This window comes from Scyliorhinus canicula, chromosome 6 (genome assembly GCF_902713615.1).
Source record: "Scyliorhinus canicula chromosome 6, sScyCan1.1, whole genome shotgun sequence".
Classification (NCBI taxonomy): Eukaryota; Metazoa; Chordata; class Chondrichthyes; order Carcharhiniformes; family Scyliorhinidae; genus Scyliorhinus; species Scyliorhinus canicula.
The window spans coordinates 128,064,593-128,087,903 of record NC_052151.1 but is presented as its reverse complement, the minus strand read 5'-3'; the positions used below and the strand labels follow the sequence as shown (position 1 = coordinate 128,087,903).

General features: G+C 46.3%; 1 protein-coding gene across 13 annotated transcripts in view; it reads left to right on the top strand.

Moving 5' to 3' along the window:
- otofa (otoferlin a) overlaps nucleotides 1–23,311 on the top strand; it is a 500,940-nt gene that overhangs the window by 35,806 nt on the left and 441,823 nt on the right. For all 13 annotated transcript variants that reach the window (XM_038800135.1, XM_038800124.1, XM_038800129.1 and 10 more), the window contains exon 2: nucleotides 8,171–8,229. In XM_038800135.1, the coding sequence (XP_038656063.1) occupies nucleotides 8,171–8,229 (59 nt within the window). The remainder of the gene's footprint in view (nucleotides 1–8,170; nucleotides 8,230–23,311) is intronic.

The following is a 23,311-nucleotide window of genomic DNA, read 5'->3' as shown; positions in this document are numbered from 1 at the left end:
TGAATGAAGTGTGCTGGCTGGCTGCAGGGTGTCTGACAGTTTGTGAGGAATCAGTGGCCCTAGACTAAGCATACATTATAACAGTCCTCTATCTGAGTTAGCCATTAGCTGTTCTTGTTGAGGTCGTAATAGCTTTCTTCTCTATCTATTAGAATGCACAGATGATGGATGAGGTATGGCATTGCCTTCAGAGAAAGTTGCTGCTCCATTACAGTCTTATATAGTGAACCCATTGGGCATTCCCTCAACATAACCACTGATCAGTGTGTGATGAAGATTTAGGCATCTTTGTGGCCTGTCACTCCTTTACATAGCATATTGATAAAACCAAAAGCAGGTTTTTAAGATTGGATGCCCAACCTCTGCAGCATCAGTGTGAACATTTATCAGAATAATCTCCATTGTGCCTTTGGCATACAACTCTGAATGTTTCACTAAAGATGATGCAGGTGTTGTGGACACTAAAAGGCAGATTACAATGCAAAGAGCCATTCATCAATGGCTGTACCAATCTGCCTGCTGGATTCATCCATATTTCTGTCATACTTTACATTTACTTTAGTTCTGATACAAATGGGAATAGGACACCTTCAATCACTACTTTTGTTTATTATTCTCCAGTGAATTTGTTGTGTGTGTACTTGCCTTGAGAGTTAATAAATTACATCAACATTGTGCTATTAACTTTAAGGATGCTGCCAGATTCATGGTTCTTTACTCCCTTGATGTTGTCCTAGCCTATGATTTGTTGACTGGCCTCTTTAAAGATGAGCAAGGCTTGAAATGCTTTGGGCCTGATCATGCAAACAGGAGAATGACGCAGAGCTCGCACAACAAAAATAGTGGCAATGTCACACAGCGGCACACCCACATTGGCTGGGAATTTGAAGATATACATTCTGAGCTGGATTTTAGGAACAGGCCAGTAGCCTGGGTAGTGAGGGGTGTAAATGGTTAAGGAAAGAGTCACCTTCCCACCCACCGCCATGGCAATTTACCAACAACAATGAAGGTGGAGAATGTCTCTCCCATAAAGTGGCAAATTGTGCCACTTAAGTGGCCAATTAAGGACCTCTTCCTGCTTCCACCTGCAATTTATCAGCAGCGAGTGAGCCCTCCGCAACTTGGGAGAGCACCTGGAAAAGCCTGTTGCCTTGGGGGTACCCTCCAAATCAGGCATTCCGTGTCTTACGGAAGAGCCCCAGTGTGCCAATGGCGACCCCTGCAGTCACAAAACCCTGCCCTAATAACTACCCATGCCTTTTACCAGGACCTTTCTGACTGGCTGTAGTGACACCAGATTTCACTCACTGTGTTATAAGGGCAGAGCCCATCTCAGTGCCCTCTCAGCTGGGTGCAGCCCTAGCAGTGGCCATCACTCCTAGTGGCGAGAATGAAGAACTGAAGACCCCCGACTAAAAACAGTGCCCTCTGTGTGAATCTCCTTTAAATGCTGCTGATATGCTCACAAGTAGCCATAAACACTCAATAATTGTAAATAGAACATGAACATAAACAGTTTATTTCCTATAAGTATTCATTAGGCAGTTTACACTGTCACAACTGAATCTGGATAACCTCTTGTTAGAATTACAGGCTCTAGTTCGAAAGTGTAAAAGAGCAGTGATGATCATATCTACACTATTTTTGGTATAATGTGCGATTAGTTTAACAGTTATTAATCTGATCGCGTTACGCGACATTCTATACCTTAAGGGGTTTTGGATACCATTGAGCTTTCTTGTGATTTGCTCCCAGATTTGCAGCAAATGTGTGTTAGAGAGGGTATGGGGAGGTGTCAGAGACATTTGTACCATTCCCTCCTTCATTCCTTCATGCAAGGCTAGGAACTGGTCTTCATTTGCTTTAATTTCTGCATTCTTCAGATTGCTGTGGCACAGCGCTCGTGTTGTATTAATGGTCCAAATACTGCACTTAGTAAGCACTCCTCTGCATTAATTTGTGTGACTCCCCACTGTGTGGGTGTTAAAAGCAAACGATTCAGCCCACCCACCTGACTCAGTTAAATTATGTCAAACAGCTTTCTTTAATGCCCTTACAAACCTTGTTCATCATGAATCTGAAAAATCTCTAACCTGTAATTTTTATTTCTACTCATCCATCATAAATTTATAAATTACAAGGACAAACTTTCATTTTTGGTGCCAACTATATCGTCATCTGGGCCCCAACCAACAATCCCACGGCCTACAAAATATTTCCATTGCGTTGTGAAAATTAAATAATGCAAACAATACCCTGAGATGGGCACCATGAATTGGATTCAATTTGAATTGTTTTTTGGAGCAGGCAAGGAGCTGGATTAGGGGTATGCCCCTGTCCACACTCTGAGGTTTGGCTTTGTAATTCTGATAAAGTAATTTAAAAAGGATGCAATCAGTTTATAGCAGTACATTGCTGATTTGAAGGAACAGACAGCTGGTGGCTCTTAGCGCAATAAAGGGTTTGTGTAAAAATTGAATTCTGGAAAGTTCTTCTACCGGGCACAGAAATTAAGAACTAACAAGGGACTCATTTTACAGTTAGAAATAAGAAAAAATTAAAGAAAGATAGAGGAAGTTGTTGATAATCTGGTTTAGCACAGTGGGCTAAAGAGCTGGCTTGTAAGGCAGAATAAGGCCAACGGCGCGGGTTCAAATCCCGGACCGGCCTCCCTGAACAGGCACCGGAATGTGTTGACTAGGGGCTTTTCACAGTAACTTAATTGAAGCCTACTTGTGACAATAAGCGATTATTATTATTATTATCTATTCTGCAAATCTTAATACACAGGAAACCTTGCACCTGCTTGTGTTCCCTGTAACAAGAGCAGCACAGGAGGAGGTCGGCAGCTGGTGGCCCATGTGTGCAGGGCACCCGGCCATGGCAGGCAGTATGGGTGTTCTCACGTGGTGCAGGGGGCTGCTGGCGGTTGGAGTTCGATCGCCAATTAGCATGTCCTGAACGGCTCTGGGACAGCCATCCCTATAGGGACCGTGGAACACCCGCCGTTCAGGCCCGGCGTCAGCACTTTGTCTCTCAAATGGAGAATCCCACCCATTGGATTACATTCAAAGGATTAATGTCACAGAAACAGGCCATTCTGCCCAACCAATCCATGCTAGGGCTTCTGCTCCACTCAAGCCTCTTCACACACCCCAGAACCAACAAAGTGATTAAATTACTAACTTTGGATGGTGCTGCCAGTGATACACTAATAGTTTTTTTTTAAATTTAGAGTACCCAATTCATTATTTTTCCAATTAAGGGGCAATTTAGCGTGCCCAATCCACCTACTCTGCACATCTTTGTGTTGTGAAAGCGAAACCCACTCAAACACGGGGAGAATGTGCAAACCCTGCATGGGAAACCCCCACACCACTGATCACGCAGGGAAGACCCACAAATCCACCAAGTGAGCACCCCACCTCCCCAGAGTATCCCCACCCAATGGGATTCCCCAATACTTGACCTGACCTCCCTGACTTGACTGGACCTGCCCCTCCAATCCCGAACCCAACACTCTCCCCAACTTGACCCTTTCCACCCCAAACCCAGCCCGGCCCAACCGCCCCACCTTATCAACCTGATCCCCCCAAACTGACCCCCATGCCCCGACACCTGACCTTCCCTCTGACCCGACACTCCCCCAACCCACGTCTCAACCTGCCACAACCCAACCTGATGCCAACATGACCTGGCCCAATTCTCTCTATAGTAATAATAATCTTTATTATTGTCACAAGTAAGCTTACGAATTTACTGTGAAAAGCCCCTAGTCACCACTTTCCGGCGCCTGTTCGGGTCACAGAGGGAGAATTCAGAATGTCCAACATTCCAATTAACAGCACGTCTTTCAGGACTTGTGGGAGGAAACTGGAGCACCCGGAGGAAACCGACGCAGAGACAGGGAAAACATGCAGATTTCACACAGTTCTCCCCACATCCTGATCTGACCTGCTTTACAGCAACTGGTGCCATTCTAAGGAGTGCATCTCATTCTTCGCACAGCTTCTATTGCACTTTGTCACTGGAGCCTGTGTCCCACTGCTCTGCCTGAATCCCACCCGGCCTGAGCCAGGAATTTTGGGCAAGACCGTGAGTGAAGGATTTTGGCACAGATAAGTCGATTCAGAGTTGCAATCTGCCCATATTATGGCCCATTATGTTTGTTTATGTATGTTCCTTGTTTATAAGAGGTTTTTCATACAAGGTTTCTGGGAGAACGAGCTGATTATGGCACAGCAAAGATAACAGGAGAAATGGGATTTTGGTGGAGGTCAGGGCCAACTGTGTATCTCACTGCGAACACAACAGACAATCTTAAATGGGTTGTCAGTGTAACTTTAAGCACACTAAGAATTATTTAGCAAATGTTGTCCAATCATGGAATCACATTAATGTTGGACACTGTTGTTTTGAATTTTGTAAGCATGGGCTGGTTAGGTACGATCTGTACCTGTTGTTTGATATGATCCACCAGTGTTTAGAACATACGACACACATACTAACTGGCACTGAAATTAGTAAAGCATACTAATCATTTGTGTGAAGGGCAGATTGTCTTTTTGGCTTGACGGCAGCATCCTTTACTGGCGAACATTAGGTATGATTCAGCGATTGGACAATATTTGCTAAATAATCCTCAGATATCATTATCATGCATGGATAGAATGATACAGACATTACCTCAATCTTTGACCTGGAGAGTGGTATAATCCAGGAGGCCACCAATGTTTTGGTCCAAAAAGAATCCATGTGGTTTGTATTTGTCCTTCTGGTTAAAAAGGACAACCAATTTTCCCAATGGTTTCACTCCAGACATTGGACACACAGGAAACCCTGAAATTAAAGTCCCACAGAAGAATGGTCTTTTATTCTTTTTGAATGGCAGTGAAGGTCAGAATAGAACATTTCCTTAATATCATCATCGGAGTCAAAGGTTGGGACATAAGCACTGATGACAATGGCGGAGTTGTAGGTAAAGTGTCATTCTCAATTTATACATTAGTAACATTTAGGCAGCATTACCTTTTCAGTACATATTGCCCAATGTTTAATTCAAAACACAGATTGCTAAATTTTCCAACAGATACAACCTGATTCTTGGATGAATTTCCTTGGCGGAAATAGTGTCTGCCAGGTAAAGCCATTTTCCTACTGTTGGTGAGGTACTGAGAAAATGTCGAGAGAATTATAGTCTCTGGCTAAAATCTTATTTCCAATTGAAAATAGGTCCTTTGAAGATCACTTTTCCAAGCATTATTGTCCTCCCTGTCAAAAGAGTATAAGGAACAGGAACATTTCTTGGACTCTCGTATCATCAGTTATATCCCTGTGTTCCATATTAGGTAGTAGATGTGCTGACAAAGCACTGCGGTAACAAAGCACTGGAGTAGTGATACCTGATTCAAGATGTAACTAGGAACTGCTCAGTTCATTATGTTTCTGGCTCTAGACCTTGAATGTAAAACAGCACTAACTCTGAAGAATCATCATTGGCTAGAAACTATTGTTGGATTTAATAGTCCACAGTGCATATGAAATTGTACTGTCCAATATTTTAATGAAACCTTTAATCCATTTAACATGAATGAATTAGCCATCAACAATCCATTCAAACACACTAAATATTGTTCTGCAGATATTACAAGCAGTAATTTCTCACTTCATAAGAATCCTGCTGATTTAATCAAAAACTATGGATTCTCCAGTCCCCCAGCCGTGTGTTTCTTGGTACTGTGCCGATCGCTGGCAGCGGGATTCTATATTCACACCATTTGTCAATGGGATTTTCCATTTAAGCCACCCCACACCACTGGAAACCCCTGGGCACATGTGCACGGCTAGCGGGGAAAGTGAATTGCAACGGCTGGAAAACTCCGGCCTACGCTTTTTTCACATTTCATGATCCATTTGAGATACAAAATTAAAGGGCTAAGGGGAGAACATAAAGGACTGGGATCAATTTTAGATTGCTGTAACAAAAAAATAAACAAAATGGACCACATGCTTTCTTCTGCGCTGTACTTCCATGGTTCTAAAATACTAGATAATTTTTAAGCAGGAACTCAGGTTTTTCTTTTAGATTTTGGTTTATTTATTTCTTGTGGTCTCTGATAGCTGATGTTTTTTCTTCTGGCAGCCAAGTGTCCTAACAATATTCCCTAGAGTCATATAGACAATTGGGAAAACAAACTGTAAGTTTGAATATATTTTGAATGTATAACATTTCTTTCACTACTTTAACTATCTGTTTAAAAACATTGACCATGATTTGTAGTTGAAGAATTAGCAGATTTGTATGGTATTCTTCTGTCTGCTATTCTAATGCAACTATTAATGATGTTTGTGTCAGCTGTGGTATCTCCGTGTCTGCGTGGGTTTCGCCCCCACAACCCAAAAATGTGCAGAGTAGGTGGATTGGACACGCTAAATTGCCCCTTAATTGGAAAAAATAATTGGGTAATCTAAATTTTTAAAAATAAAGCTGTGGTTCAGTTGGTAGTACTCTTGCCTCTGAATTATAGTCTGTTGCCGTTCAAGTGCTCCAAGGCTTGAAGAGCAGAAATCAGGGCTGACACCCCTATGCAATACTGAGGGAGTGCTCCACTGTCAGATGTGCTGTTATTTGGATGGGACATTAAACTGAGGCCCCATCTGCCTGCCCATGCTATGGACATAAAAGATCCCTTGGCACTATCCCAAGGACGGGTAGGCGAGTTATCTCCAGTGTCCTGGCCAATATTCATTTCTCAATCAACATCACAAAAACAGATGACCTGGTCATTACAACATTGCTTTGTCAGGGAGTGTTCTGTGCAGATATTGAGTTTCTGACATGGTAACAATGATTACATTTCAAAAGTACTTAATTGAAATGCCTTGTGTCATCTGCTGATCATGAGACGCTATATAAAGTCTTTCTTTTTTAATCTATTTATTTGCTAATATAGTGAATGGAGAGCATAACAAGCCTTGTTAATCTCTGCTAATGTTTACTAAATGTGCGTTCCAAGGAATTCCCTGTGTTGTTTAGGAATTGGCTGTGATGCGCCATTTTCATATTATTTGGGATGAGTAAGCCTAAACTCAGTCATTTTAAACTCAATTGGAATCAAGATAACCAAATTATTGAACTTGTACCAATAAAATGCAACTTCCACTCTGGTCCACAGCTAAGAAAATAAGTGCACAGTACCTTGAAAACACATCCCAATATTAACTGACTAAAACTGCCCACTTTCAGACATGTATATGAAAAGGGAGTCCCAATTACTCTTTTTTCCCCCAATTCTATTACATGTGCCTTGTCCCAATGAGGAAGTGAGCAAAGGAATATGATGGACAGTAGGACCCTGAGGGTAATGTGTTCACAGACAGAGAACAAAGGGATGAGCAAAGCATGGCTCGGGGGAGGGTAGCCTCATGGTGAGAATGGTGAAAAGGATGCTGGGTAACCAGGGGCCCAGGATTGAGAAATGCAAAGTGACCAATTAGGATATAGGGCCAGGTCAGGAGGTGTATAGAATGACCAATGGGAAGCTTATATGTGAATCTTACTGTGATTTTGAATATATCTGTAGAGACCCTTTGTCTTCCCAGTCTCTCTTTATCCTGGGCTCTGCAGAAGACAGTATGTGTGTCCTGAGGTCCTATGGATTGAGTCAGCCTTGCAAGTTAGTTATTATTAAATGATATGATACCTGCAAATCCATCTCAGATTTTATTGAATTTAGACTGACAGCAAATTAATAAGGGATTAACACCAACATTTCTGTAAGATTCCAGAATGCAACATTTCAGAAATGAGTTCATTTCTAATGCGATTCTGCAAACCAGCGTATTCTTTCACTTCTTCATACTCAAAATTGTAATCTGCCTTTATAAATTAAAACTAATGCTATAATTTTCAAATGAATACCAAGGAGATGACCGTTTGCCTTTCACACACGTGCACAATATAAACCGGGACTCAGGGACCCGAAGGTTTGTTAAAGGCTCACTGAGAACATGCCAAACAAAATTAAGATTTACTTTGGGTGGTTTAGGCAGATTAGTGCTCATTTTAAATTTCAAGTTAAATATAATTGAATTTAGATTATAAAATGTAATTTAATTATTTTTAAATTTTCTTTGTTGACTGACTTTTGTTTTGTAAAATTTCAAGGGCTCTCATTTTATACAAGAGTACTCGAAAACTGTGAAGAAGAAGCACAATTTGATGAGGTAAGATTATATTGCATTTCTTGTAAATTTTTCATTATTCAGGCTGCATTAAAGTTCGAAAAACATGTGTTCTGGCAGATCATATACACTCATGATTCAATTCCTCGCACTGTATACACGAGTTTCAAATAATTTTATCAAGAGGCCATCTGTATTTTGCATATTTTTTTATTAGAAGAGGTTATAACACTGTAGCAACTTAAATGATGCTGAACCACTTTATTTTATTATGCAAAACGTGTTAAAGTGTTTCTGCACCATTTTATTGCCGAATAAAGTTGAAGTACCCTCTGGAGTGTTTGTTCAATTACGTATGCTTGGAAAGGTTTCAAAGTAGTGGCTGTGCATAATTATACCTAATGAGAGGTTTGTTTGGTTATATTATGTATTGTGCCACAATAATTAATGTTAAACAATCACAGGATACATAGAAAGAACATGCTTTTTTTGGAAGGAGAGCTTGCTTATGCTCAAAGGTTTTTTCACCGTCAGCTATCAAACAGAAATAACTTTATATTAAACTGTATGTATCTAAATTCATAACTATAATCGACCTTTGATAGGGCAAAGTTTGGTTTTTTTTGGAAGGACAAATAGTCATAGATACCATATTGTCCCAGCTTGCAGATAAATGCAGATAAACCGACGGCTGGTATAGCTCAGTTGGTTGGACAGCTGGTTTGTGATGCAGAGAGAAGGCCAATAGTACAGGTTCAATTCCCATACTGCCAGAGATTATTCATGAAGGCCCTGCCTTCTCAAACATGTCCCTCACCCAAGGTGTGGTGATCCTCAGGTTAAATCACCCCAGTCAGCTCTCACCCTCAAAGGGGAAAGCACCCTATGGTCATCTGGGAGCATGGCAACTTTACTTCAGCTAAATGTGGTGCTGGTCTTAATTCATGGCTGTACATAGACTTGATTGTTTGCGTAGGGAGAATTAAAATTGATACCATGGCATTACAAATTTATGTTTTTTAATGTATCAGGATGGAACCTTTTTTCATATAAATAACAACAGAACCCAGATAATTGTATTTGTTTTGCACAAGAGCGCGGAGATTTCACATCTTTGTGCAACTGCCCTAACCTTTGCTTCATGAAACACAGACAACATCTTCTCATAAGGAAAACAGTGCCTTGGAAACTCAAGAAGGATGCAATTGAACTCTTTGGTGAATGACCTCACAACAAAAATGAGAAAAGCTATGCAGCCTGATTAATGTTGCACGTGCAACAATTAGAGTGCAAATTGCTCATGGACACCCACATGCTTGATTGTCCCATTATCTCACGGTTACAGTAGGTGAGCAGCCATTTTTAACAAAAGAGCAACAAACTGATGTAAAATCTGTTTAACAGTCATACAGAAACAGTTAAGTTAAAAATTATTATGATATCAATAGGAACATGCAAACCTGCTGCACATTTCAGGCTTCATCTCAGAGAATTGATTAATACCAGACGCAACTAAATATTGAAGGAAAGTACCATTATACTGTTATCATTTGAATTGATTTTGAAGGACATATTTGTATGATATTTTTGTCTACAATTTTCTAAAGACTGCCCAATACATGCCTCATGGAAAATAATTGCAGCAGTTGTCATATTTCTAAACTAGCCTGACATTTAGATTATATGGTCTCAGTCTTCCAGTTTCCAATAATCTTGGGACCAGAGGGCACATTTTGAATGTCTTGAGTAATAGTTTATTTACATTTAAGTTAAGATGCATGCCTTTTCTAATAGATGCACACAGTCTTATAGTATTTGCATAAGTACAAATTGGGTTGATTTTTGTTGTCTCTGAGTTGCCGGTAATCTGGCAGAATGAATTAGAATCCACCTGATCTTCATTGCACTGAAATGAATGAAAGGTTGCATCAAAAACCTCTGCTCCTTTCCCAGTTCCAATGTTTAAATGAGACCCCAAGGGTGTTCTGTCCATGTGCAATTTTCTACTGTTAACACCAAATTGGCAAAGAGTAATAAACCTGCCCACAATAAATACATGTTCAGGTTCAGGTAGGGCTGTGAAAATCTATAAGAATATTTATTGCTATATCCTTCGGTCATTTTTCCAGACTTCTTTTGAACTTTTGCTCAATGAAGAAACCCCACCTCGGAGAGCTGCCAGCCAATCTAATGGTTGGCAGTTGTCTTGTCCCAGCAGTGCCGCTGGGAGCAATATCCACTGCCAAGACTGCAGCAATCCCCGAGGAAGCTGTTTAATGATGGAGCCTCGACTGTGAGTCAAGACCAGGGTCTGCCTGGGGCCAGGCTGGCAGGCTCTAACAAGATGGACAAGATGTGGAGATGCTGGCTGTGGTGAATGTAATTCACACTGTATTGTATTGTGTCCTTGTGGGCTATGTCTGTGAGCCGTTGTGCGGCTCTGCCCACAGGGGGAGGAGCTTGTACAGGGCTCCACCCCCTGCTCCGCCCATGGATCCGCCCATGGCCCCTCCCACTACCAGAAGTATAAAGTGCTGCAGCCGTGTGAGCCTGAAGTGAAATCCCCTGCCCCCATCATGGAGGTATCGAGCCCCCCCCCACACACACACCATCGTGGCTTTCTCCCTCACTGTCCATGCTTCCTCCATCCCACCACTAATAAATGGAACCCCCATCAATGGGGCTCTTACAAGAGCCCGCCCATGGCACTTTCCTGGCACTGCCCCTTAGCACATCTTGGCACCGAATTGTCGGCAATGTGTCAACCTGGCAGTGTAAACCTGTGCCAGGGGGCAATACCTGGGCACTGCTCAGGCATGACCCTTACTTTCCGCAGGGGCCTTGACTGACCTTTGTGCCACTGAAGGGATTTCCTCGACTGAATCTAGTTTTTAAAAGGTTCTAGTAAACCTCGCCAACATGATGTCATGTCGGCGAGGTTTCTATTTTCAGCGAGGGGGGATCATGTGGCAGGGGGAACTGGGTATTGATATTTAAATGTATTTAAATCCATTAAAATTAGATTTTCACCCATTGTCAATGTGAACCTCATGACATCACCAATGACAGTCAAGGAAAATCAGGAAATGCAATTCTCTCTGTTTTTTCCGCAATATCGCTGTTCTCTAGGATGCCTGCTTGACTCATGGGGTTGTAATGGGATTCACTCCCAAGCTCCAAGAGGTGCAGCCCATTCTACTGTGGGCCCAGGAAGGTGGTTGCTATGATTGCATGCTGAAAAATCAAAATGGAAATTGCCATCCTGTTAAGAACAGGGACATTGGCTATCATTTTCAGCCCCTTTGTTGGCAGAATGGAATAGAAAGTAAAATTAGGTGCCATGCCAGTGGTGCCATACACATTCCCTGCCCACCCCCACAGGTATTGATCTGTGGCAGGGAATGCATCATTCCTGTGGGCCAATTAAAGCCCTCAAGTGGCCAATTAATTGGCACTTAATGACCTTTTCCCACAGTCACTGGGCTTTAACATAGGGCAGGAGAGGTCCATGACAGGTCTCTAAGCTGCCCAGCAAGAGCTATCAGCCATGTGGACAGGCTGGGGTGGGGAGTTTCTGCTGGTTTGGCAACCCAACTCCCTGCAACCACCACCCCCACACCCCTCCCTCACCCAAGGTATGGATTCCTCCCAAGATGTGGAATTGCCATCCCCTGCTCTCCACCCTCCTTGACTCCTTGACTTGTCACCCTGACTCAACTGATGAAGGAGCTACACTCCAAAAGCTTGTGATTCCAAATAAATATGTTGGATTTTAACCTGCTGTTGTAAGACATTGTGCTGTGCCCGCTCCAGTCCAACACCGGTGATGTGACCATCAATTCACTCGAGACACGATTGGAAGTAAACTGTGGTTTTAATAGACTTACAACTGAGCCTGCCTGCGACCAGAAGAACTGAGGGCAGGCTCACACGGCTGCAGCACATTATACTTCCGGTACTGGGAGGGGCCATGGGCGGATCCATGGGCGGAGCGGAGGGTGGAGCCCTGTACAAGCTCCTCATCTCCCCCTGTGGATAGAGCCCACAAGGACACAATACAATACAGTGTGAATTACATTCACCACATTCACCGCCTGTAAAAAAAATCAAGTCCGGCGGGGGTGACGGATCTACAGGTTGAGCCGGTCCGGTGGCCAAGTCGTCCTTTGGGATCGGCAGAGCACCGGGGTTGCAGCCTCTTCGGGTGGCTGGGTGGTGACGGTCGGTGTGGATATGAGGGTGGACTCCGGGGTGTTTTGGTCCGAGCTCCATTCCTGACAGGTGTGACGGGCGCAGAGGGGCAGGAAACCTATAGGCATGGGGGCGCAGGGCATGGGGGGTTGGGTGGGGTATAGTGTGAGGGGTACCTCGGCGCTGGTGGTGGTGGTGGATCCTGCAGGCGCCAGGTCCCGGAGGGAAACGGTGTCCTGACGGCCGTCGGGGTATTCAATAAAGGCGTAGTGTGGGTTTGAGTGTAGCAGTAGTACCCTGTCTACTAGTGGGTCCGTTTTGTGTGTCCGGACGTGCTTCCGGAGGAGAACCGGGCCCGGTGTCCTCAACCAAGGTGGGAGCGAAGCCCCCGTGGTAGTGCCCCTCAGGAAAACAAATAATCGCTCGTGAGGGGTCTGGTTAGTGGCAGTGCATAGGAGGGACCTAATTACATGGAGCGCGTCGGGGGGGGATCTCCTGCCAGTGGGAGGTCGGGAGATTCCTGGACCGGAGGGTTAGTAGGACGATCTTCCAGACCGTCGCGTTCTCCCTCTCCACCTGCCCGTTCCCCCTGGGGTTATAGCTGGTAGTTCTGCTCGAAGCGATGCCCTTGTCGAGCAGGTACTGACGCAGCTCATGAAGGACGAACCCCTGTCACTATGTACGTAGCTGGGGAAACCGAACAGGGTGAAGACACTGTGCAGGGCTCTGATGACTGTGTGGGAGGTCATATCGGGGCACGGGAAGGGGAAGCGGGAGAATTCGTCTATGACGTTGAGGAAGTACAGATTTCGATTGGTCGAGGGGAGGGGCCCTTTGAAATCGATGCTCAGGTGTTCAAAGGACCGGAATGCCTTTTCTAGGTGGGCCTTGTCTGGTCTATAGAAGTGCGGTTTGCACTCCGCGCAGATCGGGCAATCCCTGGTGATGGCTTTTACCTCCTCGGTGGAGAAAGGCAGATTTAGGGCTTTGACGTAGTGGGCGAGCCGGGTGACCCCCGGGTGGCAGAGGTCGTTGTGGATAGCCTTCAGGCGGTCGTCTTACACGCTGGCGCATGTGCCGCGGGACAGGGCACCTGGGGGCTCGTTGAACTTCCCTGGTCGATATATGATGTCATAATTATAGGTGGAGAGTTCGATCTTCCACCGCAAGATTTTATCATTTTTTATTTTGCCCCTTTGCGAGTTGTCGAACATGAAGGCAACCGATCTTTGGTCGGTAATGAGGGTAAACCTCCTACCTGCAAGGTAGTGCCTACAGTACCGCACGGTTTTCACAATGGCTTGAGCTTCTTTTTTGACTGAGGAGTGTCGAAGTTCCGAAGCGGAGAGGGTTCAGGAGAAGAAGGCGACTGGTCTCCCTGCCTGATTCAGAGTGGCGGCGAGAGCAACCTCTGAGGCGTCGCTCTCCACCTGAAAGGGGACGGATTCATCCACCGCCCGCATGGCCGCTTTGGCGATGTCCTCCTTGATGCAGTTGAAGGCCTGGCGGGCCTCAGCTGACAGTGGAAAGAGTGTGGTCTTAAATAGTGGCCGGCTTTGTCCGCATACTGGGGGACCCACTGGGCGTAATAAGAGAAGAATCCCAGGCACCTCTTGAGGGCCCTGAGACAATGAGGGAGAGGGAGTTGTAAGAGGGGGCGCATACGGTCCGGGTCGGGGCCCAGGACTCCGTTTTCCACGACATAGCCGAGGATGGCTGGTCTGGTAGTGCGGAAAACGCAATTGTAGGTGAGATTGAGTTTCTGGGAGGTTTGGAGAAATCGGTGGAGGTTGGCGTCGTGGTCCTTCTGATCATGGCCGCAGATGGTGAGCTGGGTACCTGTTATGTCAGACCCACATCACCAGAACGATGGCATAAACCCCACCCCCTCACTTTCTTTTCTCAGAGAAGCTCAAGATCTGAAGAGAAAGCTGACGTGTGTATCTGGATAGCTACACGTTGGTTTTCAGTCTGAGCCTGACACTTTGAAAAAGTATGGTCTGAGTCTTCCCTTTGTGTTTGCATTGCTCTGATTCCTTCAAAGCAATAAAGGCACAAGCTCCAAGGTAAGCTGTCAACTTGTCTTTATGGCTGCTGCCTGTCCCTGGCCGAAGAAGGAATGGTGGACATTTTACTAGATAGCTATACAATCCTCTGACTCTCTCTTTAGTCAGTCCCTTGGGATCAATGTCGATTTGCTTCCACCCCTATTCAATGGGTTCTGTGATGGCTGCTAAGTCCAATGTGTGATCTGCCACATGCAGGGCAGGCTAGTGATTGAAGGGTTGGGTTGAGGGGCTGTTCGAAGTTTTGTGCGCTCGCTCTGACTTCGAGACTTCATCTTTACACCTTTCTGATGGAAATACTTGATGTTCTTGATGCGTTCCTGGATGAGCCTTCTCCATTATGGTTGGTTACAAACCAGGGACTTCCATAAGTTAGCAGGGTTGTTTGGCCGCTTCAGAGATGTTTTAAGGAAATTGCTAAAGAGTTCCTGCTGTCCTCCTGGAGTCTTCTGCCACAACCAAGTTTCTATGAGAGCACTTGCTTTCAGAGTCCGGTGTCCAGTGGAGATGCTTGTAAGTAATTAATACCTGGACATGCTGGGCATGTTCAAAATGACATAGACAAGTTGGTGTGGATAGATCAATGGCAGGTGAAGTTCAATGCGGAAAAGTGTTAGGTGATGCATTTTGGTAGGAAGAACGTGGACTGACAATATAAAATAAGGGGTATAATTCTTAAGGGGGTGCCGAGCAGATGGACCTTGGTGTGTATGTGCAAAGATCATTGAAGGAAGCAGGACAGGTGGAGAGAACAGTCAGTATAGCATATAATATCCTGAAATTTATTAATAGGGGCATAGTATGCAAGAGCAACGAGTTATGCTGAATTTACACAAGACTAGTTAGACCTCAGCTGGAATATTATGTACAATTCTGGGTGCCACGCTGTAGGAAGGATGTGCATTGGAGACAGTGCAGAAGAGGTTGACAAGGATGGGTCCAAGGATGAGAAACGTCAGTTATGAGAATAGATTGGGCTGTTCTCCTCGGAGAGAAGAAGGCAAAGAGGAAATTTGATAAAGATGTTCAAACTCATGAGGGGGTGGACAGAGTAGATAGGAAGAAGATGTTTCCTGTCGTAAAAGGATCAAGAATGAAAGGACACAGATTTAATGTAACTTGCAAAAGAAGCAAATGTGATGTGAGACAAACTTTTTCACACAACGAGAGGTTCGGGTCTAGAATGCACTAGCCGGAATTCTGGTGGAGGCAGGTTCCATTGAGGCTTTCAATGATTACTTGAAAAGAAACAATCCACAAAGGTGTGGGAAAAGGCAGGGGAATGGCACTAAGTCATAATGCTGACTTGCAGAGCTGGTGCAAATGGAATGAGCTGAATGACCTCCTTCTGTGCCGTAACAATTCTGTGATTCTGTGAAATTGGCTTGGGAGAGAATGCTGCTAATCCCTGATTAACTGAGCTGTTAAGCTACATGATAATGCTAGCTGGGTACTTCAACTGCCGTTTCTCACATCAGGATTTAATGCCCACAGGATTCTATTAAAGTTACAAGCTCCAGTGATCTGTAGTGTGAAGTTCATTGCAAATTTTCACTGTTTGATGATGGTAAAACAAGTGTAACAATAGTCTGTTTACTGGAAAATGTCAATATCCAAAGAAACTACATTATATTGTGATCACATCTCTTGCAGAAATCTTAACTTCTGAGAATCTTACATTGTCTTGGAGCAAGTCCACAAAACTCAGTTGCTTGGCATCTCTGATTTCAGTGCTGTGGGTGTTGGCGAGGAATAAAATGGTGGTTAGTTCCATTACTGTGTTGTTCCTCATGGGTTTTCTAAATTTATAAAGAAAAAAACAATGAGGTTGACTCTCTTACCTGCCCTCCTGGGGTCGTCAAATAGTAAGCGCCTGAAGCCACTCCTGGTACTATGTGTTGTTCCTCGTGTCTTAATAAAGCTCGTAGTCTCAAAGGTGGAGAAGATGCTTTATTGTGAATTTGTTCTGTCTTCAGAGCTTAACGTACGGCTACCTCAAATGCTGCCTGTGTCTGTGTCCTGCTACGAGTTCTGCCTTCCATGGAGTGTGTCGTCACTTCCTGTCCCTGTGTATATATAGTTCTCCTGTGCTCCCACTAGTGCTTGCTCAGTTGTATTGCATCTACTCAGATCTACAATCACCACAATTACCAACAACTTCTGGTGTGGCACATACTGATCTACACATTGTGGAGGACGTTGGGGCAACTATCCAATGCATACAATGAAGCATTAAAAGTGGGCAGATCCTGACATTAGTCAGCGTCTTAATGGATTTGCTGTCCAGCCAGCCATTTTGGACCAGGCCAGTCAAGTTCATGCTATCTTTTAAAAATGCGAGATTGAGCATTCATTGAGATGTGCAATGGATCTTTGTGTAGTTGAGGAGTTGACTAAGATTTTGTAAGTCATAAGGAAGTATTGCTGGAGCTTTGGAAGGAATTGCACACTTTAGGAAGGTCTTGGAGTACACCAGCTGCTTCTGGGGGCTATAGTTGCAAGTACTTTGGGATGTAGCATCAGAGAGAGGTGAAGCAGAGGAGCAAGGAAGACAGACAGAGGAAGGAAAAAGAGTGATCTTTGCAAAAGGTTTTATCCACCTAGAATCTTCAGTGTACACATTTCCTTCCTATCTGTGCCTTAGCAGTAGTACATTCAATAAGCTTCACTGAGGGATAGTTACTGAACTGTGCCACCTCCAAAGAAACCTGGAACTCAACTTTCTGCAGCTGGTGACACTTCCTGCACTAGTGGTTGCCTAGGTCACTGGTAGCATCCATTGCTTCCCTCATACTATAGGGCATGCATTCCACATGACTGAGATGCCTTACCATAACTTAACTTGACTTCACTTACAATAACTTTATTTTACTCTGCTTACTTATATTAACTTCAATTTATTTAGCCTTAACTTAATCAACCTCACAACTATTAGTAAATCTCACTAGTACTGATAAATCTAACTAATACTTAACATACATAGAACATAGAACAGTACAGCACAGAACAGGCCCTTCGGCCCTCAATGTTGTGCCGAGCCATGATCACCCTACTCAAACCCACGTATCCACCCTATACTCGTAACCCAACAACCCCACCCTTAACCTTACTTTAATTAGGACACTACGGGCAATTTAGCATGGCCAATCCACCTAACCCGCACATCTTTGGTCTGTGGGAGGGAATCGGAGCACCCGGAGGAAACCCACGCACACAGGGGGAGGACGTGCAGACTCCACACAGACAGTGACCCAAGCCGGGATTCGAACCTGGGACCCTGGAGCTGTGAAGCATTTGTGCTAATCACTATGCTACCGTGCTGCCCTAAAATTGGAACTTGAGCATAGTCTCCTGACCATGTGCCCTTATTGATGGTGCGGATGGTTACCTCATGTTTTGTCATTTCTAGGTACTTGTTTCTGTCAATTCCCACCAGTCCATTCCATATTTTATAGAATATGGTCGTCTTTTCTGTTCCTTCGCTGTAGTAATTCTACTGAGAATTGCATTTTATACTTCGCATAAAACTTACAATGTGTTGTTAATTATGTAACAAAATTACTTTCTCTTACAGGAAAGTTGTTTTGTTGAGAAATTTCCATTGTAAATTCTTGTTAAAAAAAATTTCTCTTTGCCAAAATATCCCAATCCTCTTTCTCACCACAATACCTGACCACTTTGGCTGTTTCGGTGAAAAGGTATTGGAGGCCAGCGCATAAGTGCTTATTCAAAACTCACTCCACTCAGAGAAATGCCTATCACATTTTTCATGGAATGAATGCACGGACACATTGTAAAGTATTTATTTAAATGAGACAACTGATAACAGTACCGGGTAAGAGTTTGAACACCAATTTGTCTAGCATTTGAATAACCAGTTGCATGTCCAGTGACTTTCTCAGATTTATGCCTGGAATGTCAGATATGCATTAACTGTACAATAAACTGAGCTTGGTAGTTGCTATTACTAACTATGACATAAAAATCTACCCAGTGAAATAAAAATCTACTCAGTGAGACTGGGTGTTCCCACAGACAGCAAAGACCTTTGTCTTATCATCATGTAAGAGAAAGGCAGTGTCAAAAACATTCACTTCTTCTGCATTTCTGTTGAAGTTTAAACAAGTTCTTTACAACAGACAGGTTGTTAACAGGTTTCACCTTGTTATCATTAATGGGAGAAGGGCCTATTTGTTTTTACAGTAAATTACATTTTGCATCAAACAGTCCTTTTCATGAATGTTTAGAACACAATCTTTTTTTTTAATAAACAATTTTATTGAGGTAGTTTTTGGCTTTATAAACAGTTACAGACATCATCAGAAAGGAAGCAAAAAAGGCAAAAATGTGCAAACATCCACGTACTTTCAATACTTCCACCGTAACATATTGCACAAGCCCGCTCCCCTCCCACCGGTACTACCCGCCATATTTTCCGTCCTACTCTACTCTAACCCCCCCCCCCCCCCCCCCCCCCTGCTGACGCTCACTCTCCCGCAAAGAAGTCAATAAATGGTTGCCACCTCCGGGTGAACCCCTGCACAGAACCCCTCAAGGCGAACTTGATTTTTTCCATCCCCAGGAAACTCGACATGTCCGCAAGCCACCACTCCGTCTTCGGGGGCTTTGAGTCCCTCCACGCCAATAATATTCGTCGCCGGGCTATCAGGGAAGCAAAGGCCAGCACATCGGCCTCTTTCTCCCCCTGGACGCCCGGGTCTTCCGAAACCCCAAAAATTGCCACCCCTGGGCTCATCACCACCCTTGTTTTTAGCACCTGGGACATGACCCCCGCAAATCCCTCCCAGTACCCCCTCAGCTCAGGGCATGCCCAAAACATGTGAACATGGTTCGCTGGTCCTCCCGCGCACCTAGCGCATTTGTCCTCTATCCCGAAAAATTTGCTCATCCGAGCCACCGTCATATGGGCCCGGTGAACGACCTTAAATTGGATCAGCCCGAGCCTAGCACATGTCGCGGTCGAGTTTACCCTACTCAGGGCCTCTGCCCACAGCCCATCCTCCATTTCCCCGCCTAGCTCCTCCTCCCATTTAAGTTTCAGTTCCTCTGTCTGGGACCCTTCCTCCCTCATGAGCACCTTATAAATACCCGAGACTCTACCCTCCCCTTCATCCCTCCCAGAGACTATTCTGTCTAGGATCCCCATTGGCGGGAGGCGCGGGAAAGATGGGACCTGTCTACGAACAAAGTCCCGCAACTGTAGGTATCTAAAATCATTTCCCCTTACCACCCCAAATTTCTCCTCCAAGCTCCTCAAACTCGCGAAGCTCCCTTCCAGGAACATATCACCCACTCTTCCCGCCCCTGCTCGCCGCCATACTCGGAATCCCCCATCCATACTGCCGGGGGCAAACCGATGGTTGTCGCAGATTGGCGCCCAGACAGACGCCCCCATCTCCCCCACATGCCTCCTCCACTGGCCCCATATCCGCAGGGTCGCCACCACTACCGGGCTGGTGGTGTACTTGGCCGGCGGCAGCGGTAGAGGAGCCGTGACCAGGGCTTCCAAACTGGAGCCCCTGCACGAAGCCGCCTCCACCCGCTCCCAAATAGACCCCGTACCCACCATCCACGTCCTTATCATAGCGATGTTGGCCGCCCAGTAATAATTGACCAGACTCGGCAAAGCCAGCCCTCCCTCGCTGCGGTTCCTCTCCAACATTGCCTTCTTCACCTGCGGGGATTTTCCCGCCCAGACAAAGCTCATGATCAGCCCGTTAACTCTTTTGAAGAAGGACTGTGGGATAAAGATCGGGAGGCACTGAAAAATAAACAAAAATCGAGGGAGGATTGTCATCTTTACAGTCTGCACCCTCCCTGCCAGCGACAGCGGGAGTGCATCCCATCTCCGAAACTCTCCCTTCATTTGCTCCTCCACCCTGGCCAAATTTAACTTATGCAGCCTGCCCCAGTCTCGTGCCACCTGGATTCCCAAATACCGGAAATTTTCCTCAACCAGCCTAAACGGTAGCCCTCTCAATCTGTTCTCCTGGCCCCTTGCCTGGACCACAAACATTTCATTCTTGACCGTATTTAATTTGTATCCTGAGAACTGGCCGAACTTCCTCAGCATTCCCAGTATATTTCCCATCCCGGCCACTGGGTCCGACACGTACAGGAGCAGGTCGTCTGCATAAAGAGAAACCCTGTGTTCAACCCCGCCCCTCACCATCCCCTTCCAACCCTCTGCGGCTCTCAGCGCCATCGCCAGCGGCTCTATGGCCAGCGCAAACAGCAGCGGGGAGAGCGGGCAGCCCTGCCTGGTCCCTCGGTACAACCTAAAGTACTCCGACACTTCTCTGTTGGTCCTGACGCTGGCCCTCGGGGCCTGATATAATAATTTGATCCAATCCACCAATCCCTCCCCGAACCCAAACCGTCCGAGCACCTCCCATAGATAGTCCCACTCCACCCGGTCAAAGGCCTTCTCGGCGTCCATTGCCACCACTACCTCCACCTCTCTACCAGCCGGGGGCATCATTATCACGTTGAGCAATCTCCTCAGATTGGCCGCCAGCTGCCGACCTTTCACGAACCCCGTTTGATCCTCCCCAATCACCTCCGGTACACAGTCCTCCATTCTCCCCGCCAGTACCTTTGCCAGGAGCTTGGCGTCTACATTAATCAGGGAGATTGGCCTGTAGGACCCGCACACCTCCGGGTCTTTACCCCGCTTCAATATCAGAGATATGGTGGCTTGTGACATTGTCGGCGGCAGGGTCCCTCTGTCCCTTGCCTCATTGAAAACCCTCGCCAAGACCGGGCCCACCAGCTCAGAGAACTTCCTATAAAACTCTACTGGGTATCCATCCGGCCCCGGGGACTTCCCCGACTGCATGGCCTTTAGGCCCCCCAATACCTCCTCTACTCTAATCGGGGCGCCCAGCTCTTCCACTTGCCCCCCCCCAACTGTTGGGAATGTTAACCCGTCCAGAAACCTTTTCATCCCCTCCGGTTCTTCCGGCGGCTCCGAAGTATACAGCTTACGATAGAAGTCCCGGAATACCCTATTCAATTCTGCCGGATCCTCCACTTTGCGCCCCCCCTCGTCCCTCACTCTACCTATTTCCCTGGCCGCCTCCCTCCTCCTGAGTTGCTGCGCTAACAGTCTGCTAGCCTTTTCCCCATACTCGTACACCACTCCCCTCGCCTTCCTAAGCTGTTCCACGGCCCTGCTCGTGGATAGTGCCCCCAGTTCCGCCTGTAGCCTCCGCCTTTCCCTGAGTAAAACCTCCCCCGGGGACTCCGCGTGCTCTTCATCTATCCGGCCCATTTCCCTGACCAATCTATCCATCTCTGCCCGGTCTGCCTTGGCTTTGTGGGCCCCAATTGAAATCAGCTCCCCCCGAACTACTGCCTTTAGCGCCTCCCACACGGTCGCCGCTGAGACCTCCCCAGTGTCATTCACCTGCAGGTAATTTTTTATACATTTCCGAAGCCTCTCGCAGATCCCCTCCTCCGACAGCAGTCCCACATCTAGCCTCCATTGCGGGCGTTGATAACTCGCTCCCCCGAACTGCAGGTCCACCCAATGCGGGGCATGGTCTGAAATGGTAATTGCTGAGTATTCCGTGTTCTTTACCTCCCCCATACAGTCCCTGCTTATTACAAAGAAATCTATCCTGGAATATACTTTATGGACGTGCGAGTAAAACGAGTAGCCCCTTCCTGTTGGCTGTCCCTCTCTCCAGGGGTCCACTGCCCCCATTTGCCCCATAAACCCTTTCAGCTCCCTTGCCATTGCTGAGAGTCTACCCGTTCTGGGACACGACCGATCCAAAGTCGGGTCAAGGACCATGTTAAAGTCCCCTCCCATTATTAGCTTGCGAGAATCCAAGTCCGGGATCTTCCCCAGCACTCTTTTAATAAAGTCCACGTCATCCCAGTTCGGGGCATATATATTCACCAGCACCACCCTTCTCCCCTCCAGTCTGCCCCGTACCATCAGGTATCTGCCCCCCCTGTCTGCAGATATGCCCTCTGCCTCAAATTGCACGCGCTTGTTGATCATGATTGCCACCCCTCTGGACTTCGAGTCCAAGTCCGAGTGGAAGACCTGGCTAATCCAGCCCTTCCTTAGCCTGGTCTGGTCTGACACTTTCAGATGTGTCTCCTGCAACATAATTACGTCCGCCCTCAGGGCCCGCAAGTGCGCGAACACCCGCACCCTCTTAACCGGCCCATTCAGTCCCTTGACGTTCCAGGTGATCAGCCTGGTCGGGGGGCACATCCCACCCCCCCCACCCCGCCGGTCAGCCATAGCCTTTCTCGGGCCGGCCCCTGACCCGTGCGTCGCACCATTCCTGGCCCGCCCTTTGGCTGCCTCCACCCTCGACCTCCTTTCCAGTGCCTATTTCAAGTCCCTCTCCCGTCAGCAGAACAACCCCCCCCTCCCCTAACCCCATCCCCCGATACCCCCACCCCCGCCATCTACTGGCTGTAACTTCCCCCCCCATCTGACTTCCTTGACTAGCCAATCTGCTAGCCCGGTGACTCAACACTCCGGCGCCTTCCTGTCCCATTCCCCTTGTTCCCCCGTCCTCCTCCCCCCCCCACTGGGGCAAGCCGGCTCCAGTGTCTTCCACGAGCTGCACAAAAAGCCCAAACAGGAAAAAAAATAAACCATAAAAAGGGAAAAAACCACAGAAAAAAGAGAAAAAGCACATAAATGTCCATGAACAAAGGAAAGAGTCTCAAATGTTCCGCTTGGCCCCTTTGGCCCAGCAAACCGTTGAGCAGCGGTCCAGGCACATTCGGCGTTCCTTCCCACAAAAATCCTCGGGCCCTAACTCGCGTCCTTGGGGCCTCCTTTCGGGACCAGCCCCAGGTCCCTCACAAAATCCATC